The 25,101-nt window shown below is 29.8% G+C and overlaps 1 protein-coding gene across 12 annotated transcripts in view; it reads left to right on the plus strand.

Annotated features, from left to right (window-relative positions):
• The window catches only part of LOC127282162 (liprin-alpha-1), a 648,576-nt gene that overhangs the window by 396,498 nt on the left and 226,977 nt on the right, over positions 1-25,101 (plus strand). For all 12 annotated transcript variants that reach the window (XM_051306264.1, XM_051306268.1, XM_051306263.1 and 9 more), the window contains one exon: positions 563-708. In XM_051306264.1, the coding sequence (XP_051162221.1) occupies positions 563-708 (146 nt within the window). The remainder of the gene's footprint in view (positions 1-562; positions 709-25,101) is intronic.

Here is a 25,101-nt window from a genome sequence, read left to right on the forward strand (position 1 = left end):
TGAAGCCAATCTCAGAACATTGACTTTTTGGGCTGGGGCGATTGAAAAAGAATCTCTCATATACTTGCAATGACTAAAATAAAATTATTACTTATTAAAAGAAAAGTTATTTATGGCGAATATTATTATATTTATAAGTTGAAACGATAAAATACATCTAACATTTTCAAAATTAATTATTAAATTAATAAACAATTAAGGATGTTTATCCACGGAAATGCAGACCTCTAGAAAAAAATAATTAATTAACATTTAAATAATTAAAATAATATTATTAATTGTACTTTCTAAAAGATGAGATATTAATTTTCAAGAAAAAAAATTTAGAACCTGCAAAATTTATTTGTTTATACAATTTGCTTGCTTGTTTAAAAATCCCCACGGTGAAGTTGAAGAGAATCATTTTCTGAAGGGAATAAGCCATATTTAATTGAAATTTGTACAAAATTAATCTACTCTGATTAATTATTTCAAAATAATATTGTACAGATTTAAAATTTTGTTACCATTTTATTATCAAAAATTTTATTATCAAATTCGCATAACTGTATTTTTTTTATAGATAAAGGGTAAAGATGCAATTATGCCTGGAGATCTTCCAGGTATGGGAGGATTAAGTTTATTTACTGACTCTGATTATGGAGATAATAATTCAGTAGCAGGAGGAATTACTGGCAAAAGTGATTTCGATCGCAGAAAAAAGAAAAGGTGCGTAATAAATATAATTTATATCAGATAAAACCCAAACATGGTAACATAATATTTGGTTCTTATTACATATGAGGAGCTGCGTCAAAAAACGCTGGTACCACCGGCTGGGTACCAAGTCGGTCAACAATGATAAACCGGTAACTATCCATCCCGGTACCGTCTGTGTACCATTAAAACTAGTACCGACATTCAGTACCATTTTTATACCGGCAAAGAAGTTGTCCCGGCAAATGGTCCCTGTTTTACTCTATAAGCTATCTTTGCACTCGCCTCTCATAAGCAGGTTTCAGGTCAACGAATGTGGCGTCGACTTTGCAGCCCTAGGTTCCGTAGTTCAATTCCCCGTGTCGTCAGATTTTCTATTTAAGATTTTCGTTAATTCCTGGTAATTCATGTGCCAGCCCCAACTGGATATTTAAAGTTTGCCGTCGATTTCTGTCTGGGATATGAGATTTTTTTGAGGTTTATTATTCCCTTACTTCCCTTAAAAATTTTATGACCAAAATCGTAATTATCTGTTGGGCTCATTTAAAGAAAAATTATTTTTACTATTTAAATTTTTCATATATTAAATTTCATTGTTCAATTACATGTAAATGTTTTTAAAAACTATACCTACTTAAAATTTTTTTTAAATATTTTTAGAAATATTTGCATTACAAAATTATTGTAAATTTTTTTCTTTTTCTTATAACTATTGTTCTTTTGATCCTACAAACAAATTCTGAATATTTTTTACTATAAAAATATTATATTTAGGAAAAAAATTATTAACCCTTACGTGACACAGGTGTCATTTTGACTCCAGACAACTTTGAAATTACATTTTTGAAAATTTCCCGGCGGAATTCGAACAGTTTTTTTTGTCTTAAATTAAAATTTTTATATATAGCTAAGGTTTTATCTTCATTGTAAAGGTAAAAAATATATCCCCAATTTCTTAAAAAAAATGAAAACTTTTGAAGTTCTGTTCAGTTTTTCACGATGGGGTCAATATGGCACCATGTGTTACGTACGTCAGAAAAAAGAGGTGTTTAACGTAAAGGTTAAATTTTAATTAATTTATTTAAAAAATAAAATTTGATTTTAAGTTTAAATAAATCTATACGTTGCAAAAAATAATCACAAGCTGAAAATTTAACGAAGTTTTCATTATATTTATTTATTTAATGTTTTTTTGAGGGATGAGAAAAAGGGAAAACATGTTAAAACTCAAAATCAACATCTATTTTTTAACCCCTTGACTGTGATAACGTATAATATAGCAGTACTTTCTAAGGTCGGCTCTCACTGTGCGATAGGTCTATTCACACAAAAAAACTTTACAAAAAGAACAAAAAATAACAGATTATTTAGTTAGTTAGTTTTCAAAATTTAAAATGGCGGATCCAATATGGCGGACAGGAAAACTAAAAGTCATTAAAATTTACTTAAAACTTGTTACTTAGGGGTTCTTGAGTCGCTGAATTCAAATCTAATGTTAGTTTTTCAAAATAGTGTATTCAATATGGCGGATAGGAACATTAAAAATCAATAGAAATTACTAATATCAGATTCCTAATCAGCGACCTTGAAAACTACGAATAACGAGTTTCAAGCAAATCCATCGAATTTAGAAAAATATATTTGCCATATTGGATCCGCCATTTTTCATATTTGAAAATGGACTTCAGATTCGTATTCAGCGACCTCGAAAACCTAAGTACACACAGTTTTAAAACTTTTAGTGCTATAAAAGTTTCTTAACATTTTCGACCCACATTTAAGATTTTGCTCCTCACAGCAAAGAGGTTAAATAATTTAATAAAAATTTAACAATTTTTTATTGCAAAAATATTTTTTTTAAATATTACAATTTTTATACTAAAAAACATTCAGAACTTTTTTTATGAAGATCAAAAGAACAAAAGTTATAAGAAAAGAAAACACTTTTACAATATTTTTTTAATGTAAATATCTCTAAAAATATTTTAAAAATTTAATTCAAAATTTACATCGTTATTTAGCATAAAAATGTCTCCCAACGGCTAAAAGATATAAGAAAAATCTCATATATGACACTATATGTCGTTTTCATATGAAACGTCCCTTATAACACCATCCGACAAAATTCAACTTTTTTTTCACACATGAAAAAATCAATGATTTTCAGAAACAAGGACCAAAAAAAAGATACCCGTGTCTGGCCGTTTTGCTAGATCAGGTCATTTTTTGCTTTTAGGGGTAAAAACAACCCTTAAATGAAAGGTGATAGGAAATCTTGTACAAATTAATAATTTTTTATGAAACCTGGTATCTCGGGGTTTTCCGGGTCGCTGATTACGAATCTGATGTCAGATTTTCAAAATTCAAAATGGCGGATCCAATATGGCGGTCGAAATTTATAAAAATTCACCAATTCATTTGAAAGTTGTTACTTAGGGGTTTTTGGGGTCGCTGATAACGAATATGATGTCGGATTTTGAAAATTCAAAATATATCTAATAATGTGGAAGATTAGACAGTTGTTTATTATGTTCATTTTCAGTTGCATAGTTACGGAAAATAGTACATAAAACAAATGACAATTGCAGACATTTTTACTTTGCACAGCAGTTTTAAACAATCACTTCACATCTTTAAATTCATATTACTTGAGCTTATTACTGTTATCTAATAAAAATATTCTTACTTACTACAAAGCCTGTTTTGTCATTAAAAAAGTGTCCAATATACAAAAAACACATATGTGGAAATTTTTATTTTTTATATATTGTTTTCTAATCTTCCACATTATTAGATGTATTTTGAATTTTAAAAATCTGACTTCAGATTCGTACTCAGCGACCCCAAAAACCCCTAGATACCAAGTTTTATAAAAAATAATTAATATTTATAAATTTCGACCGCCATAGTGGATCCGCCATTTTGAATTTTCAAAATCTGACATCATATTCGTTATCAGCGACCCCAAAAACCTTAAAGTAACAAGTTTCAAGTAAATTCGATGAACTTTTATAAATTTCGACCGCCATATAGAATCCGCCATTTTGAATTTTGAAAATCTGACATCATATTCGTAATCAGCGACCCCAAAAACCCCTAAGTAACAACTTTCAAATGAATTGGTGAATTTTTATAAATTTCGACCGCCATGTTGGATCCGCCATTTTGAATTTTGAAAATCTGACATCAGATTCGTAATCAGCGACCCGGAAAACCCCGAGATACCAGGTTTTATAAAAAATTATTAATTTGTACAAGAATTCCTATCACCTATCATTTAAGGGTTGTTTTTACCCCTAAAAGCAAAAAATGACCTGATCTAGCAAAACGGCCAGACACGGGTATCTTTTTTTTGGTCCTAGTTTCTGAAAATCATTGATTTTTTCGTGTGTGAAAAATCGTGTCGGACGGTGCTCAAAGAGTCCTATTTAATATACAACACGTGATTTTGAAGAATAATTAAAAAATATAAAAAATTATGTTCATAAATTAATAACCTTCAATTATATTATAAGTTGATGAAGTTCTCACTCGATTGGTGAATATAAAATAGAATATCTCAATCTTTTAAAGTCAAAAGGGTGAAATTAAAACATAATTATTTTAACGATTCGACGGTTCTACCGTCCTCGTCAGAACGTTAAGAAAAAGTATGTCTATTATTTCGTATAATAATCTTCAAAGACATTTAAATGTTACTAGTATACAATTAGAGCGGCATGCGCGCCCAGTTCTTTTGATTATCCAGATAGAACGTAAGCTTGCAGCAACCTTGCGTCAAGCTTACCGCGCAATATTGCCAACATTGCACGGCAAACTTGCTGCAAGCATCAAATGTCCCACCTGACCGAAAACTTGCGAGGTAAGGTTACCGAAAGATTGCACAATAATAATCAATAAGATCAGTAGTTCATTATAGATACTGTATATGGAAAAATCTCACTAGCTGGTTACGAATTGCGATATCGGTGCCGCAAAAAACCTTACAACAAGATTGCACAATAATCAATAAGATCAGAAGTTCATTATAGATACTGAGGCATTTTACGTGTAATGTCCTGAGTTATAAAATTGATATCTCGAAAAAAAGTGGAACTTGAGGAAAGTGTTGTCCTACCTGACAGTAAAATATCCCCAAAAAAATTTTTGCCTTTTTTGAAATTTTGGGGGAGATAGAGGGGGGTAAATTTTATCAGTTTTTCCTGACAACGCCTACTATTTGAATTTTTTCTGTCTATAAATGCAATATAAAAAATTTTGGTAGGTGGGTGATTCTCCGCGTAGCGCACAACTTAATATCCCTCGTATTTTTTAAAAAATCAATTGCACGTATTGCAATAAATCCAATGGGAAAAACTAATTTCTATGTTTACAAACAAAACCCCATAGTCGTTTTTAATTAAAAGTTTATAATTTTACTTGAGAAGCTGTTTCCAGAATTTCAGTCGGGATTCAGGAAAAATCGAAGTTGTATCGACAATATCTTTGTTTGGAACTCGATAATACAGTATAGACTTAGTGCAAAAGGGGGTAAGGTGTTTGCTCTATTCGTGGACTTCAGCAATGCTTTCCCTTCTGTTTCCCATAAGTTGCTGTGGGAGAAGTTATATAAAATGGGTTTAGGTTATAAAGTGACAAAAATTCTAATTGATTTTTATGCAAAAGCAACTATAACTGTACAAAGCGAAAAGGGTATTTCAAAGCCGGTAAAAGTAACTAAAGGTTTACTCCAAGGTGAAAAAACTAGTCCGATCTTGTTTTCTTTGTTCTTATCAGATTTAGAGGAATTTTTGAAAGAAGAAGGTGTAAGAGGGATTTTGATTGGACACCGTAACGAAATTATTTTACTTGCGTATGCGGACGACATCGTAGTGCTCGCGGACTCTCCTGCAGCTCTCAAAAAAATACTAAAAGCCTTTTATAAATACTGTATTAAAAATCAATTAGAAGTAAATGAAAAAAAACAAAAATTATTATCTATAAAAAAGGGGGTCGGTCGTCAAAAAAAAAATAAATTTTAAATACGGGAATAAAAAAATTGAAGTTGTTAAAAACTATACTTATCTAGGAATACCTTAAACTTACACAACTTCCTCAGAGGCGTCCCTGAGGGGTGCGATCTCGTGCGCAGCATTGGCAACGAGTTCGTCAATATCAATATTAAACCGAATGGAATTAAACTCGTAGGAACCGATTCCAAAAATATTTAACTCCTTAGTTAGTAGTACTTTTTTATATGCAATACAAATATGGGGCCTCCGATATCTCAATGAAATAGAAAAACCACAAACAACTTTTTAGAAAAACTACTTTTATTACCACAAAACACACCTAATTACGTAATTAGATTGGAAACGGGATCGCAAAAAATTACGTGTAAAGTTTTTAAACTCACACTTAACCTAATTGAAAAAATTTTGAATATGGGAAACGAAAGATACCCCAAAATCTGTTTGTTACAATTAATCAATCAACTGGAACTGTCAAAGTGTAATACCAAATATAACTGGTGTGCTCAAGTTAAAAAAATGTTTGAGGATATAGGTGAGACGATTGTATGGACTTTGGAATTTATTCAGGAAAACAAAGAAAGATTAATAAAAACTTATGAAAATTACTCGCGTGCAGAAGATGTAAATTCCCTATCAAATTCTAGTTCTCTTCAGATTCTTCCCAATCTCACTCTCAGAGATGGAACTCAAACTTATTTAAGAATGAAATTACCTCTTTTGTTTATAAAGGTGTTTGCTCAGATTAGACTAATTAACAAATATAACCCTAGAATAATTTACAAAAAAGAAATTTTGAATCTAAATGATAATTATTGCTGTGGAGAACAGATTCTGAAAGGGAAAGAACTATACCACATGTTAATAGAATGTCAAATGTATAAGTTTATCAGAAAAAAATATGTATGCGACAGTGAGGACGAATCACTGATAAAAGATTTCTGTATAGATCTTTTAAACGATCCGAATTCAAATGGAGTAAAATCAATTAACTTTTATATAAAAAATGTAATTTAAAAAACTACGATAACATAGTACCAAAATGTACATTAAAAAGATAGCTTAAGTCAACTCTTTTGTATCGACCTGTGGTCCGAAACAAATAAACTTACTCAGCGTTCATTTTCAATTATTTATTTAAAAGAAATCGCGTCGATTTTAGTGAAAATAGCAAATTTATGTTTAATTATAGAAAATCAAGGTCAAAATTCAAAAATTTTAAAAAACGAAATTCACCATTGGAAAGAGCATGAAAAAACCTTTCAAAAACATACCTGACAATTTTTTATATTGCATTTATAGACAGAAAAAATTCAAATAGTAGGCGTTGTCAGGAAAAACTGATAAAATTGACCCCCCTCTATCTCACCCAAAATTTCAAAATAGTCAAAATTTTTTTTGGGGATATTTTAATATCAGGTAGGACAACAATTTTCCCAAGTTTCACTGTTTTTCGTGATATCAATTTTTTAACTCAGGACACTACACGTAAAATGCCTCATATATATATATATATATATATATATATATATATATATATATATTGTCACGTCACCGTAACATTTTTGTTATAAAAAAATAATAATAATTATTAATAATTAATTTCAATAAATAAAATAAATAAATAATCATGTAATTAATATTAAAAAATAATCAATATATAAAATTATAATATTTCTTGAGGGTATGGTGTTCTTGATTTTTAGAGTTATGAAAGACGATGTACAAACAAGGAAATCAACATACAGAGTCACCAATACATAGAAAAAAGCAATAAACACTTTTCGTGTCTGTGAGGTACCTATTTTGAATCGAACCCAAAGAGGCGAGCTGGTACCGCCGCGAGAAATACATTGGAAAATATTAATAACTAGCAACTTTGTCGTCCGCAAGCGGCCAACTACGTTGCTAGTGTGCATTAACCATATTTTTTAATATGGTTAAATTAATTTAATATTAGAAATGTAAAAAAAAATTTCTTTATATTGGATCTACCACCCAAGTAGCACGGAATATTGCTTGAATGTCAAGCTGATAACAACCGGGAATATTTTTGTGACATTCAGGCGATGTCATAATGTCCTCTTCACGGGGACATTCCTCCGTGATGTATCTATGGGACGGTCTTTCACACAAAAAATGTAACGCGTTACAAAACTTACATTCTACATTTATTAAACCTTGTGTATTTTCTTTCCATCTTCAGTTTTTATAGATAATTTCTTTTTTTTGCATGTCAAATTTTTTTTGCGCTCTTTCTTTTTTATTTCTGTTTTATTACGATTACGTTTTTTCAATCTCTCATTCTCCTGTCTTATTATTTTCTTCTCATATGTAACTTCGCGCCTTGCCTTCCCTTTTCTTCCTTTCTCTTTAATTGCTCGATTTATCTTTTTATCATTTTCTTTACTCAGAAAATTTTTCATTGTTAAATATTCATGTGGTGAAATTTTGTTCACTGTATTATAAGTTGTACGAATTATTTTCTTTTCACTAGTGTCATTTAGAGAATGTTTAATTTTTAAATCTTATGTTAATAGAACTCTGTTAATATTATTACTAAGAAAAGTATTAAAAACAGAACAATAGTTTAAAATATAATTTTTATGTTCCTGAGTTCAATTTATGAAAATACGGTTCTAATCATTCTCTACTATCGAATTCCTATTGTGAGACGTTCTTACTGTCAAAAAATGATTTAAGCGATTATTTTCAAACATTGACTTAAAATGGTTTCTCATTTTGTTATTATCAGTTTCATAATTTACACGGTTTGGCATTACGTTAAATAATATAGATGTTGCAAATGCTATTGCATATACTCCATACTCAACATTACCAAAAGGTTGTTGATCAACAGCTTCAAAAACTACTGTTGGTTTAAAAGGGAACAATCTAATTAAATATTTTATTTGATGCACATTTAAACACCCCTCATTAAGGCTATCAAAAATATAAAGCCTTACTCTATCGTAATAGACACAAATTCAGTGACCATAATTGTTATTACCGCTAAAAAGTATTTGAATATGTTTATCACCGTCTCTAATTGGGACAATAAAATCAAGCATTTGTACATACAAAGCACTTTGCATATTGAAAAAAGAATTGGAATCTTTTCTTAATAAATCTTCAAATTTGTACATATGCATGTATGTAATTTAATTTAACAATTTATTTCTATTTTCAATAATTTTTAAATCTTTATCACTTAAAATAACATACTCTTTTATGTTGGCCATAGTATACTTCGTTTAATTTTATTTTTGATTCATGATAATCTAAATATCTTTAAACCTTTTGCTCACTCTCTCTAATATAACTAATTTTGCCTTTTATTAAATATAACCAATTTTGTCTTTAATTCAATACAACTAATTTTTCCTTCTATTAAATGTAAACAATTTTTCCTTTAATTCAATACAACTAATTTTACCTTTTACTAAATATGTATAACCAATTTTTCCTTTAATTCAATATAACCAATTTTTACTTTAATCCAATATAACCAATTTTGCCTTTTATCCAATAAAACTATTAAATATCCAAAAGAATGAGAGAACTATGTGTAACTATGAATCAGTAACTACTGATCAGCCAATAAGTGCAAAAAGGACACTCTTATATGAGTAATCAGTAATTCATTATAAATAATATATATACGTATTTATACCTGTATTAAGACCCCGGAACAAATACCACAAAAAAACCAGCCATTGGACAATAGAACCTTTGTTAATGAGGATTAACTCTGAGGACCCAGGTAATAATTTCTTTTTTCACATTTATTATATAGAAAAATAAAGATGTACCAACCCTTGGCCAATAGAACCTTTGTTAATGAAGATTAACTCTGAGTACATAATGAAATGTACTGTAGGTTTACATTGACATCCGCACGTCTGACGTCTCGAAATTTTTTCCGTGTATTATCACATGGAAATATAAAGATAAAAGTCAAAAACTGAAGAGGTAATGTATATCTTTCTTTCTCACATCAATCAAAATATAACATATAAACACTTTCATTTAATATTGCATTTCTCTATCTAGAGGATTTAAAATAACATAAGAATATCTTCGCCTAAAAATCTTATTCTTCTTTTTTCTGTTTTAAAAATAAAAAAAATATGTATATATACCAGTATTAGACCCTCAGAAGAATTACCACAAACAATACCAATTCTTGGACAATAGAGCCTTTGTTAATGAAGATTAATTCTGAGAGGCCAGGTAATAATTTTTAAATTTTTTTATTAAAATTTTCTGGGGCTCTAATACAGGTAGGGGAGAGTGATAAACAGTGGGACAGTTTAAACAGTAGGACACTTTAATTTTCTGAAAAACTACTTAAAGAAATTCGACCAAAATTTAAATGTAAACCATGTTTATGACAACACACTATCTCCAAAAATTTTAGCCACATTGATTCATTATTTACAAAGAAAATTGAAAAAAAACTGTTTTTGACGTTACAGAGTAAATTTTTTCTTGAAATACAATGCTGATTTTTATATAAATAGGACAGTTTTAAAAAAAGTGTAATTGTTACTTCGTTTACTCATGTTTTTAAGTATAATATCCAATAATTTAAAATATTTTAAAATCTTACAAACAATTTTTATTTAAATAATTTCTTGCGATTGCTAAATTTTAACAGTGGGACATTAAACACTGGGACAGGCAAAAATTTAAGTTAATGAAACGTGGATTTTGGCAACACTATAAGTTGTGTCAGCTATACGCTTGCGCATTTATACTTACACAGCGACTAAAAATGTGATTTTTTTATGCTAAAAAATATTAAAAAATTCAAAATTTATAATTATTGCAATTATTGTTTGGCAACATTTGAAAAATAACACTTGATAAGAGAACGACTATTCAAATTTTCCTCCAAATTGTTTTTAGGTTATGACCAAATTATGACGTATGATCAGCAGTACTGTAAACGTAAAAAAAATAATAGCAATTTTTCATATGAAACTTGACATCGTATTATAAAAATGTAAAATATTATTAAATTATAAGTGTTTTGCAACATTTCTTAACGTTATTTAATGCAAAACATATATATTTACAGAGTATGAAGCAGAATATTATTATTGAAACAATTATTCATTATTTAATAATAGGTGTCCCACTGTTTAACACAAACCTTCAAAACAAGAAAAATGTATCAAGTTCCAAAAACTTGAAATTTTTCTATTTAATCACAATATAATTTAAATAGAATATATGCATTATGTAGAAAAGAGTTCAAACTTTATGGTAATACCAAAAAGTGTCCAAAAATATATAAAATTGACATATTAATATGTCTTTGAAAAAAAAGTGTCCCACTGTTTGTGACTCTCCCCTATATATGAATATTTTTTTTTATTTTTAAAACAAAAAGGAAGAAGATTAAGATTTTAGACGATGATGCTCCTATGCCATTTTCAATCGTCTAGATAGAGAAACGCAATGTTAAACAAAGAAGTACTTATGTTATATTCCTTGGTGTAAGAAAGAAAGGTATGCGTTACCTATTCAGTTTTAGACTTTCTTTATAGCTTTTTCACGTGATAAAGGGAGAAAGAAATAATTACCTGGGTCCTCAGAGTTATTAATTAACCCTCTTTAACAGATTGCAGGTCAAGCGAATCCTCACATTCTACATTTTTAAATAAATAATTTGCATATTGTATTTTCTAATCATTCATTTAATAAACCTCTCCCCAACTTAGTTAATTTAGCTAAGTTAAATTGAGGAATTAGAATAGGGAATAATTATAAGTTCAGTTTAGGTAAAATTAAAAAATTACCTATTTAAATTTTTTAACAAATGTGACAGGTATATATATATATGTGTGTGATACAGGTATATACATATATATCTACCTATATTACAAAAAGATATCGCTGCCAACGCCGCCGCCGCTGTTCCAAGACTGAATATAGCCGCAAGTCAAGAGAAGGGGGGTAGAAGAAAAGGGAGGGGGGGACTTACGGCTATATTCAGAGTCTTGAAACGATCTTAACCTTTAAATTTGGGGTGGGGGGAGGGGAAAAGGAGGGGGGCATAGCCCTTTAGTATATATACAGTCGCCTCTCGATAAATTGAACTTCAAGGGACCGTAAAAACAGTTCAAATTACCGAGAGTTTTATTTATCGCATGTTTTAATTATCGAGGGGAAATTTGGGGAAATTCAAAATAACAAGAGTATTGAAAATTTAATTTTTACGTATTTTAAAAAGACATTCTTTACAGTTGGATATAGTCTATGTAATCTTTTTTGTTTTAATGTACTCAAACGTGCAATATCTATATATTTTTTTCAATTGTCATTAGATCTGTAAAAACTTCTCCGACTTCCACGCGAAGTGCATATGAGTGCAAAGCATTCAAAAATGATCTCGCCTCTTTCAATGTGACATCTTTTTTTGTTGCTCCTCTCTCTACCACCTCAATAACTATTTTCCTTTCGGAAAAAGATAAATTTTTATTGGTTCTTAGAAACATTTTAAACGATATAAACCGAGGCAGATAGCAAAATGAATTAAGAAATTACTCAGCATTGTTAATAATAAGGTAATTAGGTATTGTATTGACAAATGAAACAATACAATAACTATTATTAAGAAGAGAATATTTTGTACGTAAATATGTAAATTTGTATCGCAAGAAAAGTTCAAATTATTGAGAGTTTGGTCTGGCTGAATTCAATATATAGAGAGTGAATGGAGAAATTGGCCAAAAGATACTTTTAATTATCGAGAGTACATAAAACCATTGTTTATTTTCAATTTACCAAGAGTTTTTCAAGGGACTGGACTGTTACTTCAATTTAACGAGAAATTCAAATTATCAAGAGTTTAATTATCGAGAGTCAACTGTATATACCTGTATTAGAACCCCGGAACAATTACCACAAACAATACCCACCCTTGGACAATAAAACCTTTGTTAATGAGGATTAACTCTGAGAACCCATGTGCATTTTCACCACAAAAAATATTGAGATGTCCGCATCCAACGAGCCCTATATGAACTATTTTGAATAAGAGGATTTTTTATAAACAATTGCAATGTTAGCAAATTGTTTCTTAACAATCCGCACTAATACAAAGTACATCATATAGGGCTTGTTGGATGCGGAATTATGTCAACTTTCATTCAATAACGTTAGAATTACGATAATTTTGATTTTTTTTAAAATATGCCATTTTCACTATAATTTTCGTAATCAGGCACAAAAATACGTTAGTATACCAAGTTTCATTAAGATGATGTTTCCGATGTATTAATTAATTAATGTTTATAACAAATGTAATATTTTACAAACAAATAAAGTTATTGTAATTCTGAAGTTAGAAATTGAAAGTTAACGTAATTCCGTATCCAACGAGCCCTATGTGAAAAAAATCGGACAAGTGCGAGTTCCACTCGCATTAAAACAAAGGGTTCCGTACCCTTAAACATAAAATTTGAGGGGGTTAAAGTGTGATGGCCGATGGAAAAATTCCAATTTTACTTAATTTTTCCTGTAATGTGAGCATGAAAACACATAGACACATAGATCGAAAATTATCAGTTTTTCCTTGAAAACGCTATGATAATCAACTCCAATAGTGCTCAATATATTTTTTTTGTAATCTACACGTAAAAATTTATAAATTTGAAGCCCTTTAGATAAAATTTTCTTCGTTTTTTGAGGAAAATTCAAGATTTTAATAGAATGAATTTTCCTTAAAATCAACATGATCATCAACTCCAATCGTGCTCGCTATATTTTTCCTGTAATTTACACGCAAAAATACGCATGTATACCAAATATGAACTGTCAAATAGTGTGTGTGCTATAAAGGATTAAACCCTTTTTTTCAAAATTTTGGATTTTTCCTTGACAACGTTATGTAAATCGATCCGAATCATGTTCCCTATTTTTTCTTTTTCTACTTTGAAATTGTGTTGTTATCAATAGAGAATTAAAATCTGTCATAGAGAAGTGCACTTAAAGTGCGCCAAAATCTGCGGACCTTGGTACGAATGTCCAAATTGTGACTCACACAATTCAGCTTAGAGCTGGATTTATTGTTAATTTCTTTTAATTAATTATAAAATAACTAATCTCTTATTAAATAAATTAATTTAATTTATTTATTCTCGTTAAAATTAATTTTCTTACAATATTATTTAATTTTTAACATTTAAAAAATGTTAGAACTTTTAAAAATATAATAAAGAAACAGAAAATTGGTTTAAAAATCCTTACTTGGTATTTTATTTTTATTTTACCAGTTTTTTAATGTATTTTATGAAGGTGACCATCTTGGAGACACTTTTTTCAAATCGAAATTTACATCAATTTGAAAAAATTCTTTAAAAAATGTTTGATTTCAAATTAAAATTTTTTCTTTATGGCCAAAGGATACCATATTTATTGTACTTTCATACGGTATGCACCATTTTTAAATATCCTAAAACGTTGCAAAATTTTACTGATTTTGAAACCCAACCAAACAATTAAAATAAAGTATTCTTTACTTTGCCGAAAACCACCCCGGTGACATCATAGACATATAGAAATAGACCGCTCACCACTGTGGAAAGACGGGAAAGAAAAAAGTAAGAGAGATAAAGAAACGACTTATCCCACACTCTATCTTTCTAAAGCAGGGACGTTTGAAGGAATCAGTGACATGGTTGAATTTTGTAAATGTAGAAAAAGAAATATGGAATTTTTTCGGTGAAAAGTAATTTTATAAAAATAAATTTAAATACCCGCGTGGAAAAGTGATGTGGGCCCCCAGTGGGGGCCCTTATGGATCGCCCTCATGCATGAGGGGCGCATATGGATGATCCATAGGGGCCCCTCATGGAAACGACATGCTCATCGATGAGGGCGCCCTTATGGGCCCTCATCTTGCCCTCAAGTTTGCCATAATGTTTTTTAATCAATAATATTAATAATAAAAGTTAATTAATAATAAATAAGCTTAAGTTATGAATAAATAACATATTTATTTAATAATTATTCAATTTTAAATTAAATTCTTACTCAAATTGAATTTATTAATCAACGTTCTAATTAATTAACTGTCGGATATAATTAAAAGTAATAATAAATTAATTAATTAAAAAATTAAAAAATATGTAATTTATGCATACTATTAACGGATATTTTCATTTTTCAATTAATTCATACATAGAATTAATGATTAAACGCAAACCTGAGAAATAAATAAATCTAATGCATGGGGGGAATCGAACCTACGACCTACGGACTATGAGTCTAACGCTTTACCAACTACGCTACGCACGCTACTTCAAAACGAATGCTAACTTCTGGATGCTATTTAAACTTAAAAAATACCTAACAAAGAAAAGTGCTTAACATCATTTAGTTAAAGTTAAGATATTAAATTATATTTTCCAATCAAATGCAATTTATAAAATATAATTAATTATATGCTTTATGATTATTATCATGAATCATCTCAGGTGAATTTTCAAAAAAAGTGTAAATATATTTCTATTAAAAACGCGTTTTTCGTTGTTCTGAATCATTGGAAACATTCATTTTGTGTTGATGAAAAAATATTTGAATTTTGGACTTAGAAAATTTTGCTAATCGATCATGAGGGCGATCCATGCGGGCCCCTACGATGGCCCTCATCTATTTTGCCATAAGTGTGAGTGTTATTTTCAAAAAAGTGTAAATATATTTCTATTAAAAACGCGTTTTTCGTTGTTCTGAATCATTGGAAACATTCATTTTGTGTTGATGAAAAAATATTTGAATTTTGGACTTAGAAAATTTTGCTAATCGATCATGAGGGCGATCCATGCGGGCCCCTACGATGGCCCTCATCTATTTTGCCATAAGTGTGAGTGTTATTTTCAAAAAAGTGTAAATATATTTCTATTAAAAACGCGTTTTTCGTTGTTCTGAATCATTGGAAACATTCATTTTGTGTTGATGAAAAAATATTTGAATTTTGGACTTAGAAAATTTTGCTAATCGATCATGAGGGCGATCCATGCGGGGCCCCTACGTTGCCCCTCATGGATTCGCCATATGGATCAGCCCTCATGGGCCCCCGCCGGGGGCCCCGAACTCTTGAGGGCAAGATCGTGGCTTTTTCCACACGGGTAGGTACAAATATTAACATTTTAAATTATTAAATTTTTTTAACTATTTTCATTTTTAATTTTTTCTTACAGAATTTAAATAAGTACAAATATTAAAGTTTTAAATTTTTGAAATATTTTAATTTTTTTAAAAAAATTTGAATAAGAATAAATTTTCAGTGTACAATAACAACACTTTACCACCATTATTTCTAAAAATCACTTATTTACAATCAAAAATTATATCAACATTTTTCACACGTGTATCTTTGAAAGATACCATAGATACATGTACAAGGTATTATTGATACAAAGCGCAGCCCTGGAGCGCTGATGTCACAAAATGCTTTAACCAATCAAATTTTGCTAGAAAGAGAGAGTATAGGATAAGTTGATATTTTCTCTCTCTCACTCATCCATATTCCGTCTCTCCACAGTGGTGAGCGGTCCATTTCTATATGACTGTGGGTGACATTCGTAGAGTTGAAAATGTACCATGTGTTGAAAGTGGCTACGCTGTGGCGCTAGTAGTACATAGGCCCTAATAATATTCTAAAAAATAGTATTAAAAATGTTTTACTTTAAAAGGATGAGAAATAAAAAAACAATTTTTAGAAATATTGAATATATATTTAACTTTCATATTCAACTAAAATATATCATTTGAAAATCTAAAAATTATGAAACGTCACATTAATATATTGTCCAATAATTATATTAACAGAATATATTATTAAAACATCAATATAATATATGAGCAATTCGACTTCCAATTTTTTCACATTTTAACTTTAGGCAACAAATTTTTTTTCGTTTTTTACTGAAAAAAAGGAAGTCGTATTTTTAAATTTTTTATAGGAAGAAAAGTTTCAATTATTTTTCTTTGGCTTTGGAATATAATTATGTTCATTTTATGCTTATTTTTATTTTAACATATTCACGCATTCTTAATTCTAAATAAAAATGCATAAACATTGGTTTTGTCGCAATTTCTGACAAAAGATTCTTCAATTAATAATAGTAATTTAAAGCAACGAATGTTTGGATGCTTAATGTCAAGACCTTCTTCATTTGTAATAATTTGTGCAATTGAATTGTCCATTATCGATGGGTGATTTTCATCAGAAAGAAAGAATTCAAATTTACACGTTTCGCATTGCGTGTAAGCTTGAAACTTTTTGCACACATTTCCCGTAACAAAATGCATTAGGCATTGTACGACATAGGGCAAATCGTAATCGTGATCGTTCAAGCTTATAAAATCTGAAAAATCACTATCATTTTGATTAATAACTATTATATTTAGTTTTTCTTTTATTTCTCCGATAAAAATTTGTTTCGTTCTCTTATTCTTTGTTGCAAAAATTTCTTTTAATTCCGCCATTGACATTAAGGGTTGAATAGGATTATCGGGTACTGAATAGTTTCCAGTCTTAGGAGGTTTCAAAATTCCATAGAAGGCAAGGATTTTATAGATCTGTAAGAAGGTAGGAGTGCCAGGATGGTCATTGGTTCCTCCTGCTAGACGGACAGTTCCAAAAAACCTCTGAAAAATTAAATTATTTAAAAAAATTTATTTATAAATTAATTTATAAAATAGTTATTTATGATACAAGTGCGTAAAGTGAGTGATTATACGCACGTGTATCATACAACATTTTTTGCAACACCCACCTTTAAAGTTAAGTACCTATTATGAAGAATTCCAACTCTCTATTAGAATAATTTCGATTGTATAGAATTAAAAAAATCAATCGAAGATCAGGAAAAATATCATTAAGCAGAAGTGTATAAATTTAATAGTAAAGTTCGTTTTTTAATTTTGTGGTTTTGTATGGTCTAAAACAATCCTTATATTATGTGAGAGAAATTTCGGTGCGTAAAGTAAATTTCAGTGTGTAAAGTAATATTTCAGTGCGTAAAGTAATTTTCAGTGCGTAAAGTGAATCACTTTATACACCGTTTGAATAAGAGCTTCTTTACACACAATTTTCGGTGTGTAAAATTTAACTTTAGAGGTTAGTGTTGCAAAAATTAAATTACTTAATTATTATACTTAATATTACTGCTAATATGGCTATATTGTTGCTACTTATTATTATTACTACTACTACAACTACCGCTACAATTGTTATACTACAATACTATTGCGTTATACTACTAATATGGTATTACTTTTTTCTAAGAATACAATATTTTTAAATTGACAAGTTGATGAAACTCGAAAGCGTTGACAGCAAATTTCATCATTAAATTCATTCATTATATAAGAGGTAGTAATCAAGGTTCCTACAGAACCTGGAAAACGTGGAAAAGGCCCAGAATTTTTCGAAATTTGCTAAATTTATCATGTTTAAACAATTCTTAAAATTAAAAAAAAATTTGCAGTTTAAAAATTTTTTTCATAAAGAAATTTTTTAGTTAAAAATTAAAAGATAATTTATAAGACGTGGAAATTAAATTAAAAATTTTAATGAAATTTTTTAAATTTGACCAGAAACCCTGGAAAAAGACTGGAATTTTAAAATCAGATTCTTGTAAGAACCCTGGTAATACATAACTTTATTTTATTTATTCATTTTTGTCAATGTAGTTTGTCTAGATTCTTTTAGATGTTTTAATTCGCTCTTAAAATTTTTTGGATGTTTTTTATGCGCTGATAATAAAGATATTCTACAGATTGCAATAAAACAAAACATTTTATTATCATCTGTGAATTTTCATAGAAGTAAAAATACTTCTGTCCGCGCACACAATATAATATTTCTTTAATCTGACTCAACTTTTGATTAACTTCCTTACTAGTTAACAATAATTATAATTGTGATTAGTGTAACTGGTAGAAGTTAAGGTATTAGTCGCGCGCCGGTTCTAACCAAAAGTTTGTCTTGAGTCTGACTCAGTCTGTGCTTAGCAAGAGGTTCACATTTTAATCAATTAAAACTCAATTATTCCAAATTTTCATCAATTTAAATTTTAGTTATTTCGAACGTTAATGAATTAAAAAGTAAAATTAATTCACATTTCAATCAATTAAAAATTCAATTCTTCCAAATTGTAATAAATTAAAAATTTATTTATCCCTCATTTTAATCAATTTAAAATTGCATTATTCTGAACGTTAATCTCTTAAAAATTCAATTAATCCACATTGTAATCAATTAAAAATTCAATTACTCCAAGCTTTAAATAATAAATTAAATTTGTAATTAATTAAAATGTTAATCAATTAAAAATTCAATTTCTAATTTTAATCAAGCAATAGTTATAAATAATTTTTGAAAATTTATTTTTGAGTTAAACTTATTTTCAGAAATTTTTTGATTTCAAACATTAAGAATTTTTCTAACTCAAAAATTATTTTATGTATTTGACTTAATAATTTTCCAAGAATTGAGTTTTCATGAGTTTTTTTTAAATAGATAATGAAAGTTTTTATGATTTTAACTTTAGAATTTTACTGAAAATCTGAATTTAAATAATTGCGTAAATAAAACTTCAAAAGATGTTGAGAAAAAGGAACTTCCAATTTTTTAAATATAAAAATATTTAAAATTTTGATGAGTTCAATTATTGAAAAGTTAATGTTTAAGTAATAAAATAAAAAAATTCAATAAAAAATTTCTTTGCTAATCGAATAAATTTTGAATAGTTGAAGGAAAAAAAGTCAGAAAAAAGTTAGGGAAGAGTCAGGAAATTTTTTCCTCAAGTCTTGCTGGACATCGTGATTATTTTTGGGGAAAATAAATCACAAGGACCACAGTGGATCAATGTTAATTAAAAAAAAATTGATCGTGATCTTTGAAAACAATAAAAAAATTGCGTTACCTGAACAGCCAAGTTTACTCTCATTTTTGAGTAACTTTTATTTCCTAAGTCAAGATGACACATAGAAATTTTTGGACACAGCCTTTGCCCTGCAGGAAGCAGACTATCTACCTCTTGTAAAATTTCTAAATGTTCGCACTCTATTTGAGATGCGTCTGGATTCATCTGCAATTATGAAACAAGAATATTATGATTTGTTGTAATAATTTTTAGCATTCTTATTTTTAATTATAAATTTTTAATATAATTTAATTTAATTAAAAATTTTTTTTATATAAAAATATTCATACCCGCAATTTTTTACAACTGAACAATCGATTTCGAATTGATTTAATTAAATGTGGAACATCAGAAAAAAAGTAAACTTTACGAGTTTCATCTATGGGATGTTCGAACCAATTTTTAAAATTGTCCATTTTGCCGCTGCATCCCAATTCCGTCCTAGTTTTTCTATTTGTAGACACTCCATCAGCAATAATGCCATGGACTTTGGCTCCAGATGACTCTAAAAGTGAAATGGCTTCAACAACTAATTTGGCCAATTTTTCTCCTTTAGTTGTCCCTTTTGAGGCAAAGACAGCAATTGGCTGAGAATAGCTGTCATATAATGGTTGAAAAACTAATACCAAACCATGATTGGCTATGTCGGTATTAATGTTTTTTATCTCATTGTCTCCAAAGTCTTCAACTCCTTTGTAAGACATAGTTTTCGGATCGACAACTAAGTCCTTTCTTGTACCTATTTCGTCCACAAGCAATATCCCATGTCGTTCTAAGTCAGATTTTTTCTAAAAGTGAGCCTTCAAAATCTTCAAAAATGCTGGATCAAAGCCGCAAGGGCAATCCATAATAGAAAGGTACCTGAAAAATATTTTGAAGAAAAAATTAATGCTTTTTTCATTTAAAAATATTTTTAAAAAATAGTACGTTTACTCTTAATTCAAATTTTACATTTATATTTTTTCTTCATATAATATTTGTATATTTAAAGAAATATGTAAATTTTTTACTTATAAACATTACCTGCGAATTGTTCTCACACATGGAAGAGGTAAAATTTGATTATCTCTTATCATACGATACGTCACAGGAGATCGCATATGTAATAACATGCAAAGCTATGTGGTAGCTAAATCTCGCGTGTTAGTAAGTAATTTTCCTCAATAAAATAAAACTATTTCTTTGAATAACTTTGTTGTAAGTGTAGCCACTTGGACAAGTGAAGAGAATTAAATACTCTTATATATTGCTTGTCACGCGAAACATTCATTTACACCCGACACAAAATAATCTTTATACACTGGCATATCACATTTATAGGGATTTTAAACACACAAACTATACATCCGACACAGACTCTGACTCGACTGACGAAAGTTTAAAAATGGAGACTGAACCAAAAACCACCCTTAATCCAACTGGAGCAATGTTAGCCAATTGTTTATTAATAATCCACTAATCCAAAGTACTTCATATAGGGCTCATTGGATGCGGAATTACGTCAGCTTTCAATTGGTGGCTTCAAATTGCAATAACTTTATTTATTTGTGAAATATTTCATTTTTTATTAACATAAATTAATTAATATTTCGAAAATAACAAAAAATAAGATCCCAATATTTTTTGGGCTGGAAATACACATTTTAACTTTCAAAAAAATAAATAAAACAAGTTGTAAATTCAGATGTTCATTACATGAACATTTTGCTTCCTCTTTACGATCAGCAAAAAAATTTGCTTCATTGTGGATAAAGCAAAATTTTATTGCCAAAATGTGAATTTTTGATTTTTTAACTTTCATTAATTCTTTAAATTTACCTCAAATGTATACTTTATATATATCGATCGATTCGTCTTGACGTAAGGAATACGATTTAATTATATATAACCTTAAATTTTTCTATTTAAAAATTTTTTTCAATTAAAAAATAATTTTTGGAAAAAAGACGATAAAATTTTTTTTTGGGGGTATTTTTCAAAATCGTTTGGTCAGATTTGAGATACTAATATGATAAATGAGCCTACCAAATTTTATCTAAATCCATTAAAACCTGTTAAAGTTATCTTCTAAACAAAAAAGGGATCCACACACACATACATCCGGATAATTGATCAGGATCTCATATAACATGTTTCTATAAAGAAAAAAATTTGTTTCCGCCACTTTGAAAAGTTTTACAAACGAAAGGACTACAAAGCTTCCTCCACGAGGAAGCAAAAAAGACCGAAGTTAAAAAAAAGTCAAAAAATTTTTATTTTTAAAAAATGGGGTAAAATTTTGAATTTTTTTTCACCAATTGAAAGAGAACAAAAAAACATTTGGAAAACATATGTCAAATTTTTTTTCATCTACTTACATAATATTTACAATTTTTAGTTAATTAATTAATTATTGAGGTTAATAAAAAATGATATATTTTATAAACAAATAAAGTTATCGTAATTCTGAGGTTACTAATTGAAAGTTGACAAAATTCCGCATCCAACGAGCTTTATATGAAGTACTTTAGATTAGTAGATTATTAATAAAAAATTAGCTAACATTGCAATTGTTTATAAAAAAATCCTCTAATCCAAAATAGTTCATATAGGGCTCGTTGGATGCGGAATAACGTCAGCTTTCAATTGATGGCTTCAAAATTGCAATAACTTTATTTGTTTGTGAAATATTTCATTTCAATCGACTTTCTAAAAACTGCAGATTCTTGTAGTAGATATATGCCCAGGAGCGAATTTCGGTCGGCCGCCAGAGATGGTGGGTTGGCTCATGGTCGACCCAACTAGGGCTGCACGAGAGTCGGCCGCCCTAGTTGGGCCGACCATGGTAAATATTGTCACCCAAAGGTGGCCCGACTATGGCTGCCAACGTCGGCAGAACCAACCATGGTTCCCATAGTTAGGCCGACTGTGGGGGATAATGGTCGGCATGACTTGGGTAGCCACAGTTGGGCCGACTATAGAGAACAAAGGCCGGCATGACTAGGGCACCCACAGTTGGGCCCATTATAAAGAACAATGCCCGGCATGACTAGGGCACCCACAGTGCCATGGTTGGGCCGACCATGGTAAATATTGTCACCCAAAGGTGGCCCGACTATGGCTGCCAACGTCGGCAGAACCAACCATGGTTCCCATAGTTAGGCCGACTGTGGGGGATAATGGTCGGCATGACTTGGGTAGCCACAGTTGGGCCGACTATAGAGAACAAAGGCCGGCATGACTAGGGCACCCACAGTTGGGCCCATTATAAAGAACAATGCCCGGCATGACTAGGGCACCCACAGTGCCATGGTTGGGCCGACTGTGGGATATAATGGTCGTTTAAATAATTAAAATATAAATACATGATAATTTAAACGCAAAATTTATTTCAAATTGACTAATTTTCTTATCTAAATAAGTTTTATTTTTATAATAATTTTTTGCCAAAGCCAAAGTGATTCGATATGAAATAAATTGTTCATTATTATTTTATTATAAAATAGAATATTTATTAAATAATTTGAAATAGGTAATTTTTTTAAGAATTATTTTGTTAATACTATAACATTAATTATTATTATATTAATTTATGATAATTATATTTTAATTCTTATTTAAAATTTCTAAAAATACAGTCGGCATAGTTCCCCATAGTCAGGCCAAGTGTGGCTGCCATAGTTGGGCCAACCATCGGTCACGACGGTCGGCAGCCCTAGTTGCGCCAACTATGAGGGACAATGGTCGGCATGACTTGGGCAGCCACAGATGGACCAACCTTGGCTGCCATAGTTGAGCCGACCATCTGGCATCACGGTCGGCATCCACAGTTGGGCCAACCTTGGTCGCCTTAGTTGGGCCGACTATGGAATCGTCGGTTGACATGACTTGTGATTTAGCAATCACAGTTGGGATATACTTTAAACAAAATGGTGATTAATAAAACTGTGGCAGCCAAAATATTAAGAAACCCACTTCTTAATGGTCAACTCAAGTCGGACCGACGGTCGGCTAAATTTCTTTGAAGATGCAACTTATGAGACTAATTTTTCCTTAGACTCTCATGTAAGCGTAGGGTAATGGATAGCGTGTTAGATTTTGGTGCGTTAGGTTGCGGGTTCGATCCTTGAAGGCGATAAATATTTTTAAAATGTATGTATGTATAAGATTGCGTTTAGTTTTTAAATACCTAAAATAATTGTATGATGAATTTAGAATAATTACTAATATATGTTATTCGTATAACAAATTTTTATATTCTATTTTTTATTGGTCGGCAAAAATTTTAATGCCATGGTGGGACAACCTTTGGCACCCATAGTTGGGCCAACCAAGTCGACCGTAGGTTAGTTGACGTTATCAATTCCCTAGTTTGCCCGAGCTTTGGCTGCCATAGGTGGGCCGACAATCTTTACCATAGTGGGCTTAACTATGGCTGCCGACCGTCGTCCCCAACTGTCGGCAAAACTAGGGCACCCACAGTTGGCCCGACTTGGGTACCCATAGTTGGGGTCCCCCCTGTCCTCCCCCCTCTTCCGCCAAAAATGACATAAATTTTTAAGGTTATGTTCGTTTCAAAACTGAATAGGGCCAAAAGTCCTCCCCTCTCTCCGTATTTTCCGCCAAAAGTGACCTAAATTTTAAGGTTATGTTCGTTTCTAGACTGTGAAAATAGTCGCAAGCCCCCCCTCCTTCCTTACGTTAAAAGGGAGGTAGATTTTCTGTTAAAATTGAACTAAATTTTAAGGTTAAGTTATTTTGTCGGGAAACGACCAAAATTTAGGCCAAAGTTTCGCGCAAAAAGACAAAGAAACAAACATAACCTCAAAATTGTAGGTCCAGCTAGGGTTGTGAGTCGTGAAACGTTTCATTGAAAAATTGAAACTTTCATTTGAATGTTTCAATCTTTCATGGATGTAAATTTCATTAGTTTCATGAAACATTGGATAACCAATAGTAAGCCTTCATGCGTACATGCGCAATACTGTAATAATTATTTTAGGTTATGTCAAAAAAAAAACTTGTGAAAAGTTAATTATTATAATAAAAAAATGTTTTACGACTGTTTTTGTTACTAAACTAAATTTTTTTTATTATTTAATTAATCATACTTGATTTATTATTATATCACAATTTTGCCTATGTTTCGAACTGAAACCAGTTGAATTTCAGGGCTGAAAATTTAAACAAAATATCACATTAAATAATTTTTGAATGAAAGAATTTAAATATAATACACATTTTTTTTAATTTTCTAGTAATTTTATGTTATTTTTATGCAGTATGATAGTTGAAAGATATTTATTATATTTATTTAAACTATTTTGATTGACAAATTATTTAATCTGGTATTTTGTATGAAATGTTTAGCCTTAAAGATGAACAGATTCCAGTTCGAAACGTAGGAAAAATTCTAATATAGTAATAAATCAAATATGACCAAAAAAGTCGATTTAAAATCTTAAAATTTC

This window comes from Leptopilina boulardi, unplaced genomic scaffold (assembly GCF_019393585.1).
Source record: "Leptopilina boulardi isolate dan_hultmark-lab unplaced genomic scaffold, ZJU_Lbou_2.1 LbouV2_285, whole genome shotgun sequence".
Taxonomy (NCBI): domain Eukaryota; kingdom Metazoa; phylum Arthropoda; class Insecta; order Hymenoptera; family Figitidae; genus Leptopilina; species Leptopilina boulardi.